The sequence below is a fragment of the Sturnira hondurensis genome, unplaced genomic scaffold (genome assembly GCF_014824575.4).
Source record: "Sturnira hondurensis isolate 20B ecotype Veracruz unplaced genomic scaffold, ASM1482457v3 Scaffold0014384, whole genome shotgun sequence".
Lineage (NCBI taxonomy): Eukaryota > Metazoa > Chordata > Mammalia > Chiroptera > Phyllostomidae > Sturnira > Sturnira hondurensis.
Window position 1 is genome coordinate 36,989,945 of NW_028087015.1, and position 14,101 is coordinate 37,004,045.

Sequence of the window (14,101 nt, forward strand, 5' to 3'; positions counted from 1 at the left end):
CTTCCAAGCACAGAAGAGGCATTTGGTCAGAATATGTGGGAGTGAGTGACTGAGGTGGTTCTCATGGAGAAAACAGTTTCTTTGCTGGCAAAGCATCATGGATAAGTTCGTTGGGGGTGAATTAACTTGGTGTCCAAGAGGAAAAGAGCTACCCTGGTGAATGTCACAGCCAGACACTGCTCTCCCAGCTTCCAGTGGAATTTAAGAAGAAAACTACTCAGCCTTTACTACCTAACTACCAGATGACCCAAAAGTCCCGAGAATGAGGTGGCAGAGGCGGCCATGGCAGCAGACATTCCCCAGAAGCCCCGGCCCAAGGTCAATAACCAGATGGGTGGTTTGCTAATTCTTCCTATGTTTCCGTTCTTTCCTGTAATATTTCTGTTCCTTCCTGTAGTATTTCCTTTAGGGATAGATAAGAACCTTGTCTGAAAACTTCTCCCCCTCAAACTGATCAGAGAGGGGTTAAAAAAAAAAGAGCGAAAGCAGTTGAATGACTGGAATTCCTTTAGGAAAGAGGAAGGGAAGGGTGGTGTCTCGGGATTGTCAGAGAAGGGAATAGAGCTGGGCAGAGAGCTGCAGCCGCAGCCTGTGTTTGTGGAGTCAGGCTTGGCTTCTCTCTGCCCGTCTGCGCTCTCTCCCCGGTGGAGGTGAGGGAGTGGGGGGATGCCCCAGCCCCTAGCCTCCTGCCATGGAGCAGGCTAATTGTTTCAAGATGTTTTCCCCTACGTGTGGTGTGCGTTTAATTAAAGTTATGTGTGTTTGTCTTAGGAGCAACCAGACTAAATAAAATCATTGCTGGGACCGTAGTATTTGCAGAAACCCCACCCAGGCATGTGCGCACAGACGGATGGATAGAGTCTGCGTACGTAGGCCCCATTTCAGAAACCTGATCATTTGGCTTGGAAAGCAAGAACCTGTGAAAGTATTTTTAGATGACTCCATGGACCTTAAGTATAAAATCGGGGAGGTAATCCTTGAATTCTGCAAATCATCTGATAAGGGCTGGGGGCCAGAAAAACCCAGAATAGGGGTGTATTAGGTATTTTATGGCAGCAGTTTAGTCTTGGAAATCAAATCGTTTCTGCAGCCAGATTAATTTATCTAAAACTACTACAGACTCTGTGTAATTGCAGCCTCCTTCCCTGCACACCCCACTTCCAGGCAAAATCAGCCTGCCTTTCCTAAACGCTGCCAGTATTTGACGGAGAGGTGCTGACGGACATAATAGCTGTCGTGGCAGAGCCCCTCTGGGTTTGGTCACAGAGATTTTGGGGGGAGGTAGAGCCCCTGCCGCTGTCTTGCCAGTGGGCCCTAGTGTTCGCGTCATTCACCTGCCAGTTGGGAGGTGCTCACCACACCTGAAATGTTCCAAACAGTTTTGTAATCTCATATAAAAAAGGAGAAAATAGTGTCCCTGTCTCATGCATGGCATCCAGCTGAGAAGGCAAGAGCAGTGAAGGTCCTGGAAAACACTTGGAGTGCTGACCTATAAGTACTTCCCTGCAAGGAGTTCCAAATGGGGAGAGATGGCGACTCACCATAGCAGCTGAGAGATGCTTCCTGCCAGCAATGCCCTGTGAGGCGGCCTTGAAGAAGGATCGGAGGACTGGGGTGGTCACAGGGGAAGGGGAGGACAGTGTTAGTGCTGGTAACAGCGTGAGGCTGTCTGCAACTGAGAAGAAAACCAGCAATGCCATGGCCATTGTTTCCTTTCCCTCTTCAGAGCTTCTATTGCAGTTGAAGGTCAGGGCCCCCCCTGGACACTAGATCCATGGTTCTCAACTTGACTCTCGTTAGAATCACCTGGACAGTGTTGGAAAATGCTGGGTGTCAGCCTCAGAGATAACTGTGTGATTAGCGTGGGGTGCAGTGTGAGTGTGGGGTTTTCAAGGCACCAGACTGAGAACCAGGGCTCTAGATATGCCACAGTGAGAGCCCAAGCTTCCCAGCCCAAAGCTTGCCAACAGGTTCTACCCCGTGACAGCTACAGGTGGGCTGAGGGAGGCCTGGGTGTGTGTGTGTGTGTGTGTGTGTGTGTGTGTGTGAAAGAGAGAGAGAGAGATGCTTGTGCACAAAATAAAATTAAAATGAAAGGTAGATTTGGGCTTAAAGTAAGTGATGTTAAAGTAATATAATTAATGAGCTTTTATTGTTTTCATGAGCTTTTTAAAGGGAAGTAGTGTTGTATGTTAAAGCTGAATAGATCTTATTACAAAATTGTGCCGTAGAGGGAAGACTTGTAACCACAGAAATGGTGCAAATTCATGAGCATTGGTTGGAAATGAAGAACACTGATAAAATAGTGGTGGGATCACAGGTGTTTTCACTTTGAAACTGTTTTCACAGCTAGATTGAGCATGTTGAGAATGAAGGATTTTCGGACACTCAGATGGGCCGCTGTTGTTCAGCGCCGAAGCAGTCTGGTTTTCCCCCTCCCTGCAGCCCTCTGGCCATGATCCCTGCTGGCTGGACCTGCTCCCGCGTGCAGAGGTCAGAAGAGCCTGGGAAATGCAGTAGTTTGCTGTGAGGGAGAGAGGAGCAGGGGCAGGTGGTGACCTGCTCTCAGTCTAACCCCACGAGCGCAGCACGTGGAGCAGGAGGCTCGCACGCTGACAGCAGCCAGGCAGTGCAGGGGCTGAGGCACCTAAGGCTACTTAGCAGGTGGCTGTCCTTTGGAAACACGCCCTCCTCCCCAGGGTCCCTGAGTTTCACGCCTTCCCACACCATGCGCCACCACCAGCCATCTCACCTAGTCTTGCGTGTCATTCAGGGCCCAACTGGCCGTCTCTTTCACGAAGCCCTTTGTAATTTCCAAAGTGATGGAGCTCATTCTTGCCACTGCCTCTCCAACCACCTGGGATTGCATGGTCTTAGTTACCTGCGTCCTTATCTCATCCCCGTTATTAGACTCTCAGGGTTGGAGCTCAGTCTTACCCAGGCAGTAAGAAAGGAGTCGTTACAGATCATGTTACTACTGAGTACCCCAGTGCTGGGCCAGGGGCTTTCCTGTGGGTCATTCATTCAGTAAATACCTTAGTTCCTGCTTTCCCCCGTTTTAAAGGCCTGTCATTTTCCCTTTGGTATTTCTTATCCGGTGCTCTCAATCACACTGAGTAATTCATGAAGAAGAAACCGTGGATTCACGAGGCTTGAGAATGGGTGCAGATCACGGGTTCTCGGCGCTAGGGACTACAGCCTGGGGTTCTGCTGTGACGACAGGACCATTTGCCCTAGTGGAGAATTCTTGATGTTCAAGTGCTATTTCCAGATCACACTTATGAAACCAAGCAATCCTGAAGTGCTGATGCTCGGCTTATAGGCATGGGGTTTCTTTAGCTCTGAATAGGTGATCTTTTGTCCCTGCCTCCTCCCTGCTGTCCCCAGGAGATCTCTGTCCCCAGAACATGGCCCTGCTGATTCTGTGAGCCCATCGTGAGCACTTCAAGGACAGGGATCCCATTTTTGCAGCCTTTAGTGTCTTTTATGCCGGCCACCTTTGATGACATCTATCTGGAACATTCAGCAGGAAAAGGCCACCCATGTTCTCATTTCTCAAACCTTCAGCCCCATCACTGCCTCACAGAAGCAGTGAGGGGAGTCTTTCTTGCCCCTACCTTTGAGGTAGCTGCAGACTCGGCAGCCACAGCTCCCTCTGTCCTACGGGCCTTCCCCTGGGCTGAGAGGGTTGGTCCCCGCGGGCGGAGCAGGATTTATTTGTCAAGCCTTTCGTGAGTGGAAGGTATTAGACAGGAAGTACTGCCTTCCTACCCCCAGATTGTAATCAGGTAGGAATGCAGGTCCATCAGGATTAAGGGTTGTCCTGCTGAAATATTTAGTGTGGGCTGAGCCTCCCAGTTGCTGGGAGGTCCTTTCAGGTCAGGGACCTCGTTAGAATTTAGACGTTGCGGCAAATGAGTGCCCTAAAACAATTGGTAGGCTGGGTGGGAGGCACAGACTTTGGGGACTGACGAAGGCTTCAGTGATCACGTGGACGGATGGTCACCTGAGGCCACTGAATTGGAGTAACTTCATTGTTACATACTTGGGGACGGCAGCGCTGAGACCAAAACCACAGAATACAGACTTTCGGTTCACACTTCTCCCTGCTGTGCCAGTGGTCCTGAACACTGAACTTATGTCAGAATCATCGGGGAGGGGGGCGCTTGTTGGAACAGTTTGCTAGGCTCTCCCCCTGATCTGGGCCGGAGCCTGAGAACTTGCGTTTGTAGCAGGGCCCCCGCAGATGCTGGCTGCTGGTCCGGGGACCAGCTTTGAGAACTGCTGTACAGTGTCGGGAAGTAACATTGAGCTTATAGTAACCTAGAGAACATGGCTTCTCTCTTCAGGGCTCCCATTAGAACCTGACAAGAGCATGGTTATGCCAGTTGCTGGGTGTGCCTTGATTTAAGGGAACACAAAATAGGAACTTCAGATTAAAAAAGCAAATTCAACACCAAAGATTTGCCTTATCAAAAAAAACCTGTGAGGGAAATTACAACAGGCAAGACAAATTCTCTGCCCTCAGAGGACATATAGTCAGTCTAATGGGCACACAGACAGTTAACACAGGCCACTTGCATGTGACCACAGGTACAAACTCCCGAGTGGAGGAAGGACCGAGCTGTGTGCTTTTCTGGTGAAGGGAACGGCAAGGCCAAGGTGCGAGGTGGGGAGGTGTTTGATGCGAAGGGAGAGAGCTAGAGGGTGAGGGCAGACAGCAGCCTGTGGCCCCGGGGACTTGGGATGAAATTCTGATTCTTAGTACCTCCTTTCCCCGATTTGTCTGAATATGATTTAATATCATTTTTCCCCTCCAAAAAGAAGGAACACAATGAAAGGATAGATGATTTTAGGTGTTTGGGAAACACAGAGGCTCTTAATGGGTTAGGGAAAGCTGGTTGTTGGCACTAAGCAGTTCAGAGTCTTACTGACCCCAGTGACCGACCCCCTGTCTTGGAAGGAAAGAGTTTTTATGAGGAAAGAAGGACACATGGGTGCTATTCAGGAAAAACTGCATTTAGTTGGAGCAGTGAATGCAAGTCCTGGTCTTTCACATACATCCTAGCCTCTCTGAGTCTCAGTCTTCATCTGTGCAGTGAGGATGGTAGACTGGTTTGTCTTCTGGAACCTTCTGTGACTGGGAGTCTGGGCATGGCTGATCCTGGTGGGGGGGTGTGGTCATTTCTTGGTGTGGGTGCGGTGGTGTGCTCGATTTGGGGCGTTGCACCCTGGTGCCCAGGCAGTGTCAGGACCCAGACCCACAGTCGTGTGCCTGGCCTCACTGCCAGCCTTTGTCGTATCAGGAGCTGGAGTAGAATGAAGGTGCAAGGAAGGGTTTGCTTGGAGTGCAGTGGGTGTGAATGACCATGCCTAAAAAAATCAGTCTTCTGGAAGTAGCCTTGCGAGTCTGTGTCCGGCTCCACATTTCAGCGGGCAGTCTGCAGCCAACCAACAACTCTCAGAGTTGTTGGTTATCACTCCGAGAGCGTGAAGGTGCTTTCCAGGCCGTCACCGTGGGGTTGGGAAGAGCAGCAGTTCAAGTCCCCTTTGGGTTAAGAGCCTTGAGAAACACCCCAGCCTTGTCCCGAAGTATGTGTTTCGGGAAGGTTTGCACAACACACCAAGTGGTTGGGTAGGAAAGGAAACCTCCGTGGTGGCTCTGTTGGCGTGGGCACTTGGCTGACACTTCTTTCCGTTGGAGAGCCCCGGCCGCCTTCCTCTGCCCACTGAGAAGCCAGCGTTTGCGGTTTAGCCAAAGACTTTCATTTTATTTTTCAGTTTAAGCTTTCTTTTTTGAAGAGCAACCCAGCCAGTAAGTTATATTATGCAGTGTCTGCAGAGTGATTTAACAGGCATCGCATTTGCTCAGCATGGGGGTGAAGGGTCTACTCTGCAGGCCAGATGCCCAGGTTAGAATCCAGGCTCCCCTACTTGTTCTGGGACTCCAGACACATTTCTAAACGTCTCTGTGCCTCAGTCTCCTCCTCCGTAAAATGGAGATGATAACAGTGACCCCCTCACATAGGTTTCTTGGGGTTGTAATGAGTTCAGACATAGCTACGTGGTGTTTTAATAAGTACGCTGCTATTATTAGTGATGACGATGTTCTTTAGTTTCTTTGAACGTGGTTTAGAGGTGAGGGAATCTGAACCATGATGGCATCGTAACAAGGCAGCAAACCCAGCTGTGGGACCCTGGGCCACTCACCCTCCTGCTAGTCCCTCCACTGCCCCTCCAGCTGCCACCCAGCTGCTGCTTCGGGCTGCTGGGAACATCAGTGAGCTGCGTTCTCTTGCCCGTTCTCTTGCCCGTGGGAGCAGGACGGGGAAGTTGGGAGTCACACAAGCACAGAAGTGCTTTGGTAGCTTTCCAAGTGACAAAAGCAGAGAAATTCCAAATATCAATAAGCAGCGAAGAGATCAAAGGGGCATTATGCAGGTCTGCAGGCTGCTTTGTGCCTTTTAGGTCCTCTCTGAGGAAGGGTCGGGCTGCGCTGTATGAGCAGAGCTAAACATTCCCCATTGTAATGTTACTCAGAACAGTGTGGGTTCCTTTCTTGTGGAAAGGAGCCATGAGATTGTTTTTAAAGCTAAGGGGATTATGTTTTTAAAAGAACTTTGAAACAATGGGAGGCTGGGAATGATGGCTTCGAGGTTCTTAACCTGTCATCCACTTGTCACCTTCTCAAATATTCAGTCTGTGTGATTCAGCTGGGAAGCTTGTCAAATAAAGCTTTTGGTTCAGCAAATGTGGTGGGTGGGGGGGTGGACAGAGAGCCTGCATTTCTTTTTTTTTTTAAATTTAATTTATTTAGTTTTAGAGAGAGGGGAAGGGAAGGAGAAAGAGTAGGAGAGAAACATCAGTGTGTGGTTGCCTCTCATGTGTCCCCTACTGGGGACCTGGCCTGCAACCCAGGCACCTGCCCTGACTGGGAATTGAACCAGCGACCCTTTGCTTCACAGTCCAGTGCTCAGTCCACTGAGCTACACCAGCTAGGGCGAGCCTGCGTTTCTAATGAGCCTGCGGTCGGAGGACCACTCCCAGTGGGCAAGGCTTAAGCTATGGGACTGCTGTCACTTGAGCTGCAGGAGAGTCTGGAGAGCCACCCTGCTCCATCCCTGGAGGGTGTGCGGTCACCAGTGTCCCTGCCTCTGGGCCTGGGGTTAGAGGAGTGGATGCAGGCTTCTGTCCCCCTCCCTGCTGCCTCCACTGAATCACTGACCTGTCTCTATGCCAGCAAAGTCTCTCAGGAGATACATTGCTGTACAGATTCTTGAATGACACGCCTCATCTTTAAAAGGTAAGGCCACACTTTTAAATTAGGAGTAGAAGCCCACACAGCAACAAACCCAGACAGGCTCTAAATTCCTTTTGCGTTCCCTCCGTTAACGTTTTTTCTAAGGGAAAACGTCAGCTGACACCTCGCCAAAATAGCCTCAGAGAGTTCACTAAGAAAGACGTGAACATTTCACCTCCGGAAAATTTAGGTTGTAATTAAAATCCTTATCTCTGAAATTGAAATCTGCCGGACAGTAATGAGCCTTGGCTGCGATGTGGAGAAGTCGGAGCCCACCTATGTGGTTGCTGGGCATTTACCCACTGGCGGTGAAAACACGCGAACACTTGTGCATCGATGCTTGAGCAGCACCATTCACAAAAAGTGTAAATGATCCGAATGACCCTGACCGAGGAACGAGTGGGTAAACGACACGGGGGACATCTCAGCAGTGGAATATTTTAAGGAAAACATGAAGTATGGTCCATGCTGTAACATGGATGAGCCTTGAAAACTTGCCAAAGGAAAGAAAGCTAGACACACAAGACCGTGTATGGTACGGTGCCGTCTTCTTGAATGTCCAGGGCAGGCAAATCCACAGAGATGGGAAGCAGAGTCGTGATTGCCAGGGGCTGGGGTGACACCGGAGTAGGACGGGACTGCAGATGGGTACAGGCTTCGGATTTGATGACGATGGAAATGGTCTGGAGCCAGACAGTGCTGCTGGGAGGACAGCTTGGCGAATACACAAAAAATAACTGAATCGTACGTTTGAAAATGGTGAATTTTACGCTACATGCATTTTGTCAATACAAAGATTAAATCTGCTCCAGTTTCTTCAGTCTTTGTTTAATTTGTTCTAATAGAATTCTATTTCGGCATTATACATTGGTTTTTCCTGGATAATCAGTGTCTCAACCCAGCACCATTGACATTTGAACTGGAGGGGTAATCGCTTGGTACAGGGGGCTGTTCGGTGCCTTCTAGGGTGCTTGGCAGTGTCTCTGGCCTTCGCACATTAAATGGCAGTGACTGCCCCACCTGCACCCCTTGAATACACAAAAATACCCCCAGACATTGCCAAATATGCAGAGGAGGGCAGCACACTCACCCCCGGTTGCAAACCACAGGTTTATCTTTTGTCTTCCTACTAAACACCGAGATCCACAAGGGCAGGTCTGTCTTACCCACCACGTGTCTCTGTGCTTTACAAGTGTCTGGCCCAGCTTACCCTAGTCTCAGTAGATACACAAGTGAATGGGTATATTTGGCTAGAGCAATACTTACAAAAATATACAACTGTAGAAGTAGCAACTCTATCCCCTACTTCGGGGAGTTTCAGTACCCTAGAAATAACATTGTCAAGATTATTTGTTTTTGGGGGGGGGCCTTCATCAACCTACTTCCATCTCACCCCAGTCTGCAAACTCTGTGTAAGGGTGTGTTCTTTCACTGTTTATCCAGGACAAAGGCCACTGGAGGCCACCAACTGTGCTCTTTATTGTGACTTGCTGTCCTGGGACACCATCTGCCCCCCAGGCCTGAGGTAGCCCCGCAGATGCCTGTCTGCCATCCATCCAAACAGGAGGTGGCCCCAGCCCATCAGTCACCCGGACTGCCACCTACTGAGGATGCCTACATTTATCAGTCACTGCTTAAGAAAGGAAACCAGTGCAGGTTCTGTCGCTGATTACCCATGTTTTTTCCACTCAACAAAACCCAACTTTCCACTCTCGTGTCTTCCCAAACGTTGGCTCTGCTTCCTGTTCACCCTCGGGGGCTAAATGTTAATGACTTGCTGCTGCCAAGTCCCGCTTTGGGGATCCTCGCTTGTGTCAGAGGTGCCGGGATGTGAGCAGCTCAGGTGTGGGCTGCAGACCAGGCTCCGGCGGTGGTTTGCTGTCCGCAGCTGTCTGCAACTTGGTTCCGAGTTCGCCTTCAGTGACAAAAGCTTCCTTCCTCCCTCTCTCCCTCTCTCCCTCCCTTTCTTCCTTCTCCCCCCCCCCTTCCTCCCCTCCTTCCTTCTTCATTTCTTAAGCAGTGGTGGTTCCGATTCAGCTTCTGCCTGACTTCTGAACATCAAGACAAAGCCCAGCATGTCCCAGACTCTGTCTTGTGTTGTGTTGGTGAGGCAGTCATAACTGGTGGCAGGGTTTGGGGTTTGTTTTAGTGTCTCTACATGCTTGACGTGTTTTGTTCAGAGCTTATATATATATATATATCATTCATTCCTCCCAGCCCATTTTACAGACGAGGAAGGCGAGGTACGGAGAGCCTTGCCCCGGATCACACACTAACGAGTGGCGAAGTGCAGAGTCAAACCCAGCTAGGCTGAGCCCTTCGAGACTCTGTGTCTTACCCGCTGATGTCACGCTTCTTGTTATGTTTCCTCACCTGACACGTTTCTCCCTCCTTTAAGTTTCAAAAAGCTCTAATGTTGGGAGTTTTATGTAATGTTTAAAAATCTTCAATATTAGGAATGCAGACCAGATTTCCTGAATATGTGAAAGTCTAGTGTAACTATTTAAGTTAAAATGAGCGGCTCTCCACATTAAATACGAGCAGAAAACTTGTCCCACCCTGCGCTTCTGTGCGGTGGCGGTCACTACACTCCCCTGACGAAGAGCTTCTTCCAGCCCTGGGGTGGGGCAGTGGCAGGGAAAGAAGGTGGGCTCTGTCTTGGAGCAGCCTTCTCTCCGAGGCCGAGTCACGAAGTGACACAGCTCTTTCTGGAGGCAGAAGGTTGCCGTTCAAGTATAACATGACTAGATTCGGTGCATACGTGTTACTGTAACAGGAGGAGATGCGTGGTTAGGAACTTGCAGACAGACATTGGATTGTCTCATTTGTGCCTTACTTCCTTTGTATTTTTGCATCATTTGTTGAAAAACAAGACGATGCCCAAATATCTTAATCATCTCTATTCTATGTGGAGTTGACCCCTTTTTTTAAAAGCCTGATTTCGCTTTTATAAATATTTAATCGAATAATAGATCTGCAGGGACATAGTGGTGGGATTGAACCAGCCGGGTTGGCAAGGCAGCCCTGCAAGGTCACAGTGGCCGACTCTTCCCACCTGCAGGTGCAGGGAAGGAGAGCAAGTCTGCACAAGCCAGGGGAGAGCGGGCTGGCCCACCAGGCTGCAGGGAAAGAGTGGAGCGGATGTGCCCAGAACGCTTATCCCATCCTCCTGTCTCTCGTGTCTCTCACTGGTTGAACCCACCCAGAAGCCAAAGGACAGGCAGCCCACTGGGTGCAGTCCATGAGAGAGAGGTCTGCCTCCTGGGCCCCAGGCCCCAGGGATGAAGAGGGTGGGCAGGACCAGGAGAGGCAGATGGAAAGCACAGCATTGGAGGAGATTCCCAGGAGCAAACCCCACTGGGATGGTTCCTGGCTGCGCTCCCCTTTCCCGGAAATTCACACTCAAGGGGAAGAAGTGATGATACATAGTGAGTTCCTTGTCTGTCTGGAAAAATGAATCAGAAACTTCTGGCAAAAATGACGAACTCTTTCCTTTCCTGCTTTTTAGGCTAGTCCTCGTGCTCATGCATTTCAGAGAGGAAAGCCACAGGTTTTATGTGGCATAGGAGCACAGCAAACGCCTGCAAGTTAGAGTCTTATTTGAAAAACACCTTGAAATAATGATATGTTTAACTGAATCCCATCGACTAAAAGTATTTGATTAGGTTAAGCAGTGTAAAATTAAAAGCATGATTGTCTGCCTTTATATAATCAGCTGTTTCCAATTATATTTGTTGGCATTTTTGTTCATTTTATCTGTAAGAGCGGGGACTGCTGAAGTTTTTAGTAAAATATGTGAGAAAACGACAAATTTGGAAGAGACTTGATTATGTTATGTTCTCAGTAGGAAGCAGTATTCTTCAGGAGAATAGCTGGAGATTTCCCAGAAGAGAGGAAAAAGTCACTTCCTGAACCAAGTTCTGATGGAGAGGCAGAATGAAGCAAAGTCTCTCTCTCTTTCACACACACACACACACACACACACGCACACACATTCTCAGTGCATGCGCACATCATTTATAAAAGCGTGTACAGTGAAACCTTAAGCAATTGGACCCCTCAATAAAGTATGTCACAGCCATCAAAGGCAGGTCGGTTTATATTGATAGCAAGGGTTTGATTATAAAAAGCAATGTCTGAGAAAGTTTTCCTTGTGGGGTTGGGTGTGGAGTCCAGCTCCCTAGCGTTTCACTTCTCCTGCCTTGTAATCATCGCTGACCTTCTACACAATGACCCTGAAACCCCACAACTCCCCGGCCACCCACAGGACACCCCCTCAGATTGCAGTTGTCCGTGTACAGACATGACCCGCAGTGATGCCTCATTGCCGCGCGTGTCTGCAGCTTTAACCCCCCTGTCACCTGCAGTGCAGAGGTAACCTGAGAGGTCTCGGAATAGGAGAAGTATGAATATTGCTGGGAGGGTCGGTGACCAGCAGGGGCATGTGGAGGGGGTCTGGGTGCCCACAGCAGGTACGAAGAGGGCATTTGGTTCTTCAGCCGTATCTGTTTCTTTATTAGCGTAAAGGTAACCTGGGCGTGCGCCACTTGTAAAAATTTATTTAGCAGGCTATACTGTCACGATACGTGGTTTTCTTTGCATGTGTTATGCTTCAATCAACAGTTACACAGACTGGGTGGGGGTTACCATTGTTCATATGAGAAATAATGAAATAATGTAAACTCCATCCTCGGGTACTGACAGCTGTAAACCTGCTTCTGCCACACTCTGTATGTCCACACATGTGTTTGTGTGTGTGTGTGCATGCATGCTAATCACGAATCCTGGTACTCTTGCTTATAACATAGATGTTGCTGCCCTCTGGTCCACATGGTTTTGGTTTTTCCCCTGGCAATAAGAGATAGCAGAGTGAGCAGATTAGAACTAAACACATAGACATTAAGAGAAGAAGGTAAATATTAACGAATATTAGGGCTTAATAACCTGGGGCATTTAGATGAATAGCCTCAAAAACAGAGTTGAGTAATTTAGACACTGGTAACTTCACGTCCCAGAGAGCAATTAAATTATGTAACATATACTGTTCCTGAGGCTGGGGACATTTAGAAACCATTCCCCAAGATCAGTTAAACGATTTGCTGCTTACAGGTGAAAAACTGTGTTACCCCAGCAGTGATGAGAAACCGGTGAGACTGTGCTGCCGTTTAGGGGGGTTCTTCCGGTTAGGCTGTATTTAATCAGGATCCCATTTAAGTAAGTCACCACGTTCCCAAGTCTCTCCTCAGGATCAAAGTTTCACTCTAATGTGAAATCGCCTAGGAAGTGGATTGTGACTGTAGAGAAACATCACACATTACTGGCTGCACGAATGCCCTTGCCACTGGTGTGACCAGAGCCGGGCAGGCCAAAATGATACACTGTTAGAGCTGCAGGGAGGCTCAGGTATTGTCTTACTCCATCCCACACTTGACAGCGCAGGAAATGTGGCCTCGGCGAGGTTAAACTGACTTCCCGAAGGTGCATGGCTAACCAGTGGATCTCCATTGGCTGATCTGCTCACGTTCACTCAGCCCCGATCTCCAGAACAGAGGTGTGCGATCATGCTGCCTTGGGTTTGAACTGGGTTTCCCCTCGGCTATGCTATTTGGGTGTGACCCTGGGCCCCAGTGACAGTGTCCTGTGAAAAAATACTGCCTGGCCTGTAAGTCAGAGGTACAGACTGGTGCCGGATGACAATTATCCCAAGAAGGCACCTCCCTAGAACAGAACTGAGGCTGGTGGGTAACTGGAATGTTCATTGACCTGTCCAGGGTGGAGGCCTTCCCACGGGCTTTGGCCTTCTCAGCCTCTGGGCTGGAATGCTCAGGGGAATTGTGCCTTCCTTCTGCCTACAGGAACACCCTGCACCCTGGGGACCTGCATGGGTGATTGGTGAGGCGTTTGGGTCTTATTATTTCTTCTTCCAGTGGCAAGTCTGAACAGGCTGAGCATGGTGTGTACTCCCAAATGCCATCGAGTTCTGGAGCCTGGTTGTGGGCTTTACTTAATGCCATTTGCCCCTGCCATCTATGCAGATAGTAATAGGACTCACCTCAAAAGGCTGTTAAATGAATGAAAAGAGGGAGTGTATTGTATAAACGTGGGTGGTGAGATGCTTGGCACACCAAAGGTGTGTACGACACTTGTTATTCAGCTACAACATAACAGTGGATTTGACATTGATGTTGTCCGGGGGGCCTTGATCATGGTTTAGGTCAGACAAGGTTTTTTAAGTAGAGTATGTTACTTTAAAATAATGGCCTTAGTGAAAGCACTAAGCAACAGAAAAAAGTTGATAAAGCACGTGCTATTTAGGAATTGAATCTAGTTGGGACTCTTTGAGTGTTGTTTTGTGAAGAGACACATATATAGTCAAAGACACATATATATAGACACATAAATATCTTTCTTTTCCCCAAACCTGGTCTTTGGATTGGAAGACCTAAGACCTGGCTTCTGCTACATTTCTTAATAAAAAGTGTCAATGAGCAAATTATCAGACACTTGGAGCCTAGTTTCCTCATCATTAAAGTGAGGTTGATGATAACACCTCACTGGGTGCTGTTATCCAGTGAAAGTGTGCGTGAATTGGCAGAAGACGTCGTCAGAGATGAAGCCTAACAAATGGACATCTTAAGGATGTTGTTTACTCTTTTCCAGTTTTCATCTTGCTGCTACAAAAGGACACGTGGAATGCCTCAGGGTCATGGTTACGCATGGCGTGGACGTGACAGCCCAGGATACTGCAGGTATGTGGTCTTCCTGTCTTACGTCACCAGGCCCGCACAAAAGTAGGTGCCC

At 48.8% G+C, this 14,101-nt stretch overlaps 1 protein-coding gene across 3 annotated transcripts in view; it reads left to right on the forward strand.

Moving 5' to 3' along the window:
- RAI14 (retinoic acid induced 14) overlaps positions 1-14,101 on the forward strand; it is a 127,024-nt gene that overhangs the window by 81,290 nt on the left and 31,633 nt on the right. For all 3 annotated transcript variants that reach the window (XM_037063146.1, XM_037063145.1, XM_037063147.1), the window contains one exon: positions 13,961-14,049. In XM_037063146.1, the coding sequence (XP_036919041.1) occupies positions 13,961-14,049 (89 nt within the window). The remainder of the gene's footprint in view (positions 1-13,960; positions 14,050-14,101) is intronic.